Below are 10,072 nucleotides of genomic sequence, written 5' to 3' on the forward strand. Positions count from 1 at the left end.
GTACTTTCTTTCCACTTTGATCTTCAACTTTAATGTTGAAGTCTTCAACAAGTAATGATCCATCAGCATGCCTTCCAGCAATTGCAGTACCAGTAGCCCTTGTTGCAAGTAATAAATTTTAGATAAAAGAGCCACAAAAATTCAATATATAACAAAATCAATGATATTACATATACATAAAAAAATCAGTCATCAAATCAGTCACTCTTAAGTGAAAAAATCAGTCATCAAATCAGTCACTCTTAAGTGAACTAAGATATTCTCAAAAGCATAGCAAAGAGCATCGTTTAAGGAATTTTAAATTCAACATATTTAGTTAGAATAAAAACTTGTGGCTTTCTGTTAATATTCTGACAGCCATCTAGTCCTATGCAAATTGGTTCATCCTCCAGTTCGCCAAGACTTACGGTTTTCATTTTCTGTTTGCAAACTTGCCCTTAGTAAACCTGAACTTGAACCTTCAATTCTAACCAAAGCTATAGTTTTTTATTTAAAAAACATAAAAAGAAGGTGCAATTAGAGATCATATTCAACACTAATATAAAATGTGCAAATAAGTACCTATATGCAACCACATGGTTTGTTAATTAATCTTATAATAATAGCAACAACAATTTGTTGTAGTCTAGGTGGTTAGGATACACATTTTAGCTTTTTAATAATGGTAGTTCTTCAGTGATATCAGGTGGAGTTTATTAGTTATAGAAATCAAGTTTTTTCTTCCTTTACGATATATACTACTCTCCCATATCTATTATTTTTTCTTTTCTTTGGTATATAAAAATATCAATCTCTCCCTCTTTATTGTAGCTTCATGTTTCTTCTTCTCATGACTTAACTGAATTCTGCGAGTCCTTACTCTTGTTTGAACTCGAACCAATACTTCAGAAGAACTCTCTGCAGAAAAATGTTCAAAAGACACAACTTCTGCTGCTTCCTACTGCCACTTCTCTTCATTTTCCTGACTAAAAAATAAAAAGACCATTCACAAGAGAAATTTGACCACAGCTCATCAAAACCATTCATTTAAAGATAACTTGAAAAAGGCAATTTTACTCGACATTATACTTCAATTTTTCTTTTCATTATTCTACTTCTCTTAGTTTTTTTTATCAGAACAGATACACCCTGATTATTATACATAAAACTTTCTACCAAAAAATTAAGAACTATTTTATGAATATTAAAATTCAATCATAGCATATAGCATGATCTGAACTTATAGCACAGTTTAACCCCACTATGTACATTATATCATCATCATCATCATCACCATCAACAACAACAACATAAAACAAATCTTAGCTTCATTCTATAATTCATAACTTAGAAACTTAGAGTTATGAGGTGCAACAAGATCAAACCAGAGGCATGCAGTTCCAGCAAGACCTTGGAAGAGAGAATAAGCATTTCCACCAACAACAAAATTTATATCTAAATGACATACATGACATTAATCAGAAATCACATGATAATTATTATTTTCTTCCCTCTCTTAGGAGATTCTATAAACAAATTATTGGCCTTATTTTGCAAGGGCATTTGTTCCCCACGACCCTAACCCCTCTTTTTGCTCTCTTCTTCTTTTGCATGAACAAATCTTTAAGTTTGGTGTTGTGGTGTCACTCATTTTAACATTTGTATTCAATGGCACCAATGGAAGGTGAATCATCCTTAAGGAAGAGAAAAGAAAAGCCACCTCAAACCGAGAATTTTGATTTAACTAGATTCTCCTCCAAGTTACATGAGGAGCATTTCTTTGAAATCACATGCTTACATGAACAGTTTATTCCTGTTGAGGGGTTTGTCTTTAGAGTTGGAGATATCTTGAATTTCCACTTTCTCTCTCTACTATATATAATTAATTGATTCTTATTTCATCTCCCTTCCAAGTGGTGTTCCTTATTTTCGTAGAAAAATCAGTAAGGTTGAAATAATTTTTGTAAAACTTTCTAACTTCATCAAGTGTCTTGAAAATTATCCAAATTTTTGAGACAAATTATTCATCAACAACACACGTGGACGGTAAAATGAACTGAAATATTATCATAACAAGACTATTGTGTAATAACCAATAAACCGAAATACTATCATAAAAAGATCATCGTGTAGTAATAAATGAACAAAAAATTATTCATTATATAAATTCAAATTTAGAAAATCTGCATTCTAGAATGAACTAAAAATATTATCAAAATGAAACTATTTTATAATACTAAATAAACAGAAAATTGTGTTCATAAACAACACTGGATTTAACAATGAAAAATGAAAATATTCATTATCACTTTATTCGATTGCATTTCATTCTATTTAATTTAAAATTAAATAATCTAAACTTCATCCACTTGATTTTGATTCAAAAGAATAATCTAATTTACTTTCATTCAACTCATTTAAATTTGAATTATTTTTTTGAATTTAAAAAAAATAAAAAAAATCAAAAAAATTAAAAAAAAAAAGAAGCTTTACATTAAAAAAGAACGAAAAAAAAAAAAGCGTTAGTTGAATAAGAAACTTTATGATAAAGATTAAAGAGGTTTACATTAAAAATCTGTTATAAAAACATAAGAGAAAAAGTGACATGGGATGTGAGAAAAAATAATTTACTTGAACTTGGTTATGGAAATTATATCGATGCGAAGCATTATTGTTTGAATATAATCAATATATTTACTATTCGGGAAACAACAAAAATCAATGTAGCATTGCACCGAAACGAAATCCACGTGAACCGCTCGTGCCAACTGTCGCTACTCCCATGATTAAATTCACAAATCAAGTGAACTTAAAACTCCAAAGAATTTATTTTCATTAAAAAAATAACACGAATCTTACCGATCTAAACACTTCCAAGTTTCTCTCTCTTTTTCTCTCTGTCTCTGTTCGCTGCACTGATGATGCACCTTCTTCTCTCGCTTCTTAATTTTCCCCTTTCTCTCTGAATTAGATTAGAACGAAAGTGGATAGAAGCAGAAGAAGAAGAAAGAAAAAAACAGTAGAGAAAGAATGGGGGGTTTTGCAGTGGGTTCTGCCTTTGATTCCAAATCTGGGCAGATCATAATGGCTGCTTTGCTATTAATGGTTGTTTCTTTCTACGCTGGCACACTCTTGGGCAACAATGCTCCCCTTTATGTCTCTCAACCTTCCTCTGTTACTTCTTCTAATCTTCTTTCTTCCTCAGGTAATGGTAACTCTTCTTTCAGCTCAACTCACTTTCTAGAACCTTCCTTCCTTTTCTTCTTTTGAACTTATTTGCTTTCACTGGATTTTACTTACTTGTTTTTGTACCAATTGTAACAAAGTTATCGTTATCTTTGTTCGTTTAACTTGCTTCATATTCTGAATTCTCAGCTTTAGATTTTGTTTATTTATTTTTTATACTCTTTTACCTGTGTGTCTATGTGTACTGTTCGGTTGCATCTGCATTTGCATTTGGATTCAGTCTCTAGAACAATATGGAAATAAGATAGAGATAGAGAGACAAAGAAATAAATTTTCTATCTCTGGCACAGAGAAAATTTGTGTCTTTATCTTGTGTGTGTGCGCTGCTCTCTTTATTTGTATTTTCTATGCATCTTTTAAGTTAAGCCACTCAGATATACTATTATTGAGTATGAGTGCTAGATTAGAAATTGTTTCAATGCCTTCAAATACTAGTTGAATTTCTCTAGAAGATGGTATCGATTTGTAGTTTTTGTTTAGAGGAAGTTGCTTTGTTAGATGCAATCAGCTGTTAATTTAATTACTGTGGCCAATTTCAGTTAGTGTCTTCTTTTCGAAATTTATGTTAGAATCTGAGATTATATGTTTTTATTTTCGGCATTTTCTATTTTTCAGGATTTTGTATAGAAGAAGAACAAAATAAAAGAAAATAGTGAACACAATAATATAATGTTTTCATTCTTTACCCTTTTTCTTTCATGCAATGTTGAATGCAGAAAACATTGAAAATGAAAGTAGAAAATGTTTTCCCAAACCGAACAGAAAAATCTTTCTAACCTAAAAAATGTTTCTATTTGTGATTGATAGTAGAAATGTTCCTAACTCTTGCAGGAACATCCAGATTTAGTAACAAAGTTGCGCTGACATACCGAAAAACGCCGATAGTGATTCCAGAAACTGGGGTTGATGTATGCCCTTTGATGTTCAATGAGTACATTCCTTGCCATGATATTTCCTATGTGGCAACATTGATTCCAAGCCTTGATCTTTCTAGGAAAGAGGAGCTGGAGAGACATTGCCCTCCGCTTGAGAAACGCCTATTTTGCTTGGTTCCACCACCTAAGGATTATAAAATACCTATAAAATGGCCTCTTAGCAGGGATTATGTTTGGCAGAGCAATGTCAATCATACGCATCTTGCAGATGTCAAAGGGGGCCAAAATTGGGTCCATCCGAAGGGTCAACTCTGGTGGTTTCCTGGTGGTGGTACCCATTTCAAGAATGGTGCATCTGAATACATACAAAGGTAGCCGTAATTGACTTATCTTGTGACCTTTATTTGTTTTCTTTGCTATGCTGATTGAAGAAATTGTTTCCGAATAGTAAGTAACTTCCATGCAGACATATCAGTTTTATGATGATTTAATTATGTTCACTTTAAAAAGAATTAGGGATCTTGTGAAGATATGGTCCATTGTCATTTGCTAATGTCTAACAGTCTTAGTTAATATCATGTTAATATTTCTAAGCTTAGTGGTCATTGTTTGTTTTGAATTTCTTATGTTGTAGTCTTGAACTAGCTTTTGCTCTATAAGTTTGACCATCTCAGATTTGAGGTAACTGTGATGAAAGGACAAAGTATAAGTTTTAATCCACAAATCTATTATTGAAAATTCAAAATGCTCATTTTTGCCACACTCTAATGCTACTTAGTGTTATGGTCCACTGGAAATTCCTTATACCGAGCCAATGTCTTTTGCAAAGAAATTGAATTGAGTATCGGATTCATGAGATTAGAGGTCTTTTGGATTTGTGATAAATTGATCCCTGATTTATGATTGTCTTTTTCAAAAATGTATTGAATTGGATAATGTTCTTTTCAATATTTCATTGAGGAATCTGGATCAAAAATTGGGTTATAATTCTCAAATTTGAAGATACGTAATATTTTTTTTATTATTTTCAAGATGCCAATAACAAAAGATGAAATTATTCATTTTTACCTTTCTTTGACATAGTGTAGGGATTTAATTGTAGATGCGCATGGGCTATGATAGCCCACATTAGCCTATAATGGCCGCAAGTGCAGCCACATTGATAATTTGAAACCTTGGATGTGATAGAAAGAATATTGTTTTATTTTTTTAATTTGTTCCTGACAGGAAGATTAAACTAAGCTTTAAATTTTTGTACTTCAAACACAACACAATGTAGGTAGAGTTGAAGTCCCCATTTTTTCAAGCTGGTGCCTACAATGTTTGCTTTTTTTATTATTATTTACAAATAATGTCATCCTAGTTTGAGATTCTGAGAGTAAATAAATGAAAAGTTGAAGCTTTGGAAACTAGTTTTCGAATTATGTGGTTTTCTGTTTAAGAAGTATAAAGAATGGAAGTATAGCTGAAGCTCACACATTCTAGTTTAGCATATTGTTTTTCTTTGTGCTTATGGCTTCAATGCAAATAAAGAAAGAAAGTTATACATTGCAACTGCAAAGTGGAACATTTCTCAGATTTTTGCTTTGCATGAATCTATGGTTATGATGATAAAGGAATATGCTGAAATTGGATGCACCTAATTAATCATAAGTTTTTCTTTTCTAAGATGCAACTTTGGAGTTGTTTATGGCGATGTAATTCTATAGTAATCATTTCTAGCTATAGCATAGTTATATTGTTTGGGGCTACAAACTAACACGAGGACAACACGGTTTCATAGAATATTTAAAGAGTAGTTTAAAGGATTTGAATGATGCTAATTTTTGTTACCTTTCACTTAAGTCTTTCTCTTGAACAGGTTCTTTGATTCTTGCTTGCAGCATGCATTCCATTATTCGAATATTGCAAAGCATAGTTGTTACTTTAGTCATTTAATCTCTTTACAAATGCAGGTTGGGAAATATGATTACAAATGAGACAGGTGATCTGCGTTCTGCAGGTGTAGTTCAAGTTCTGGATGTTGGATGTGGTGTGGCCAGCTTTTCAGCATATCTTCTTCCCTTGGATATCCGAGCAATGTCCTTTGCCCCAAAGGATGGCCATGAAAATCAGATCCAATTTGCATTAGAGCGAGGAATTGGAGCCATGATCTCTGCCATGTCCACAATACAACTACCATATCCTACTGGATCATTTGAAATGATTCACTGTTCACGTTGCCGCATAGACTTTCATGAGAATGGTAATTGAATTTCTTTATTGACTGTACCTTGAAGTTGGTAAATGTATTCCGTAGTTTAAGATTTTCATGGATGACAAATGTAGATCCCATGTGATCTACATTCTTCAATGAGTAAATATGGTATTTTTATTATTGAAAATGTACCTCAAAATTTAGTGAGTCCTTGATTTAAACTATGTGCATGATTTTGTTCCTGAATTATTCAAACTTGTTTTTGTGTTGGTCCATGCTGGAGCAATTAGTGGTTGATTGGTTTCTAATAATCAGTTGTACCAATCAAGAGGAAGTTAAAGAAACAGGGAAAAAGTTTTAGTTCTTGCATCATCACTCACAATGTACTTTAAACTTCATGCCTTGTTTGGAGGCACTTGTATCCTCATAGTTATTATCGTCATCAATGTTGTTCCTACAGAATTACCTGGTAGAATAGGTACAATGTTTTTGGCAAAGGCTGCTGAACATTTGTTGAGTGATCTGTTACCCAATTGGTTGGACTCTTTTGGTGGAGTTAGCCTTTCATAATTGGTGGTGTTTAATTTATTTTGTTTCTCTGCAGATGGGATTTTGCTGAAAGAGTTGCATCGCCTTCTTCGTGCTAATGGTTATTTCGTTTATTCTTCTCCACCTGCTTACAGAAAAGATAAAGACTATCCTATCATTTGGGACAAATTGACGAATTTGACTACAGCAATGTGCTGGAGACTCATTGCTCGAAAAGTTCAGACAGCAATATGGATTAAAGATGATAACTCGTCCTGCATTTTGCAAAATGCAGAAAAAAAGCTTATAAATGTCTGTGATGCTACTGATGACTCCAAACCTTCATGGAATACCCCACTTAAAAATTGTGTACAAGTCAGAAACTCTGAGACAGACTCTTATAAGCTTCCTCCAAGTCACGAACGACATTCAGTGTTTTCCGAGAACCTGAGAAAAATAGGTTTGTACAGCTCCCTTTGTATTAGTTCAAGAAGTTTGCTTCTATACTTAGGTTTTCCATACTCTTAACATGCATTTTTCCAATCTAAAAGTGATGCTTTGTCATTCAAAGAGTGCTTTCAATGGGACATGGATGAAATTTTCTTGCCCAAGCTTTGAAAGTTCTAATATTTACATTATGGAAAGTTCATCTGTTCAAGCTATTTTAATCCTATCCTTACTCAAATGCTGAACAATCTTTTCAGGGGGAAAAAATATTATGACTTAGGTGAGAACATAATTTGTCTTCTTCCGTAGAATGAGAAACCAAAACAAGTTTCCAGGTGAAGGGTATATGTAGCACTTTGGATATCTGTATCCAATGAATATGTTGTCATATGGAACTCCGATCAGGCATTTATTACCATATTGATAATTTGATATCCCATATCTATAAAGAGGCATTCTTTGTTCTTTGCCCTGCTTCACTAGTAGGGATTGTTCTACAAATATGAATAATAAGATAGATGCCCCACATGATGTAATCCACTTCAGCATAATGTGGTGACCTTTTTCAATATTTGAACAACAGGTATAAGTCAAGATGATTTTACATCTGATACTCTCTTCTGGCAAGATCAAGTTCAGCATTACTGGAGACTGATGAACATCAAGGAAACAGAAGTACGCAATGTGATGGACATGAATGCCATTTATGGTGGTTTCGCTGTTGCTTTAGATGCATTTCCTGTTTGGGTGATGAATGTAGTTCCTGCAATCATGAAAAACACTTTGTCTGGAATCTATGACCGGGGATTGATTGGAACTTTTCATGATTGGTATGAATATCCAACTGATACTCTAACATCTATGTTCATATTTATATTTATTTTGATTAGACAGCAGCTAATGCATATATCTTCTCGTTAGGTGTGAACCATTTTCAAGTTATCCTCGGACATATGATCTTTTGCATGCCAATTACCTCTTTTCCCAGTACAAAACTCAAGGGGAAGGTTGCCTATTGGAGGATATCATGCTAGAGATGGATCGACTTATTCGCCCACTGGTAATTATTTTTTCTTTTCCACAAAAAAAATGAACTGTCTTTGGTAGTGATCTGCAGATGAAATACGAAGACTTAATTTGCTGAAATGTATGAGGCTGAAGATTTATTCCTCCAGCATGTATCGTTTGCATTATTTATACAATTAAAGAAAAGTTAAAATAAAAGGGGAATCATATCTAAGCAGCTTTTTCTTTTGTCATCTAGTTGGAGAAGAAATATATTGAAGGAATTAATTTCCGTTATATCTACATAATAGTGATAGTTTATAATGAACAACTATAGTGGAACGGAAACTAAGTTCCATTTTACTAACCAACTAATCTTTTTGGTAATAAAAATTTATTTATTAATTTATCTTTTTAACAAACAAATTTGGTTGAGTATGCCATATTTTCCACCCCATTTAGTTTTCAAGAAAAGCCATATTTCAGTTGCTTGGACACGTGCTTATGATAGAGCAATTTTCGTAGTTAGAGGGTAGCTTTTGGTGTAAATAAGATTAAAATGTCCTAGCAGATTGACAATGGTTTACCATAATCCAGCAATCCTATATGAATAAATTGCGCAAAATATTTAAATATGTATTCTTTTCCATATCTTTCCATATCATTTTTTTTTTCTGTCTAATATCCATATCTTTCCCCCTTGTTCTCACCGTAACTCTTGACATTCGTGTTTTGCAGGGCTCTGTTATCATCAGAGATGAGGAATATATTGTGTCACGAATCCAAGAGTTAGCGCCAAAGTTCCTGTGGGATGTTGAGTCACATATGTTAGAGAACAAAGAAAAGAAGATGGAAAGGGTTCTAATTTGTAGAAAAAAGTTTTGGGCAATCGTCTAAGAAGATTGCACATCTAAACGCTTCTTCCCTCGCCATAGAAATTGTTTCCTAACCACCTTGGTAATATGTAACGTTAAAAGCTGTTATTTTTCTGTTTTGTTCATTTGTTGTTTATCATTATCATTGTGTAGATTGTCTAGGGAGCATTTTCTTTGTTTGTAAATGACTTCACTTTACTGTTTTGCATTTACATGATATATAGAAAGTTCTATTGTCCCTATGCTTTTCTTTCTATGAAAATGGTAGAGGCAGATACGCATAAGCCTAATGATATAAAAGTTGACTTTTTAATGGATGATATAATCTCATGTATTGTTCTGTTGACCAATTTTTAACTAACAAAATGTATTATTTTTGGGCAATACTTGGTCAATTCTATATTCTAAATTCTAATAGTACAAAAATAAGATGTTGGTCTAAAGTATCATAATTTTGATAAAAAAAAATGTTGGTCACTTAATACTTCTCTTCTCTTTTCATTATCATCTCTTAGAAGATCAAACTCTTTAGACAATAGACACCCCTACAAGATAAAAGCATGCTCGATTCGTGGGCTCTATTTACTCCAATTTTCATTTAGAGCTCCCTTCAAAGCATGGTTGAAAATGAACCCTGCATCCGTCGTTATCGATTGGCAAAAATAAGGCCAAAATAAAATGACGAAAATCGAAGGCCGGGTATTTTTATCATCCCTGTTAAGAAGTCCTACAGACTACAGTAACCAGTTACCGCACTAAGTTTGCAGCAGGATTTTAAAGGTCAAGGATTCTGCAAAATACCAAATATTGTTGCAAACAGGGGGTAAACCTTTGAAGGCTTTACTTCCAGAAGACATTTCTTTCAATGCAATCTGATTGTCACGGATTAAAAGTTTTCATTAATCAACACTATCCGGAAG

The 10,072-nt window shown here is 33.0% G+C and overlaps 1 protein-coding gene across 1 annotated transcript; it reads left to right on the top strand.

Annotated features, from left to right (window-relative positions):
* Positions 1-2,689: 2,689 nt before the first annotated feature.
* Positions 2,690-9,394, top strand: LOC112744688 (probable methyltransferase PMT6). The gene is made up of 7 exons (XM_025794394.3): positions 2,690-3,184; positions 4,057-4,471; positions 6,056-6,345; positions 6,902-7,285; positions 7,856-8,102; positions 8,194-8,332; positions 9,016-9,394. Exons 1-7 carry the CDS (start codon positions 3,010-3,012, stop codon positions 9,172-9,174), a joined length of 1,809 nt encoding a protein of 602 aa, XP_025650179.1. The 5' UTR covers positions 2,690-3,009; the 3' UTR covers positions 9,175-9,394.
* Positions 9,395-10,072: the final 678 nt, after the last annotated feature.

The sequence above is a fragment of the Arachis hypogaea genome, chromosome 2 (assembly GCF_003086295.3).
Source record: "Arachis hypogaea cultivar Tifrunner chromosome 2, arahy.Tifrunner.gnm2.J5K5, whole genome shotgun sequence".
Classification (NCBI taxonomy): Eukaryota; Viridiplantae; Streptophyta; class Magnoliopsida; order Fabales; family Fabaceae; genus Arachis; species Arachis hypogaea.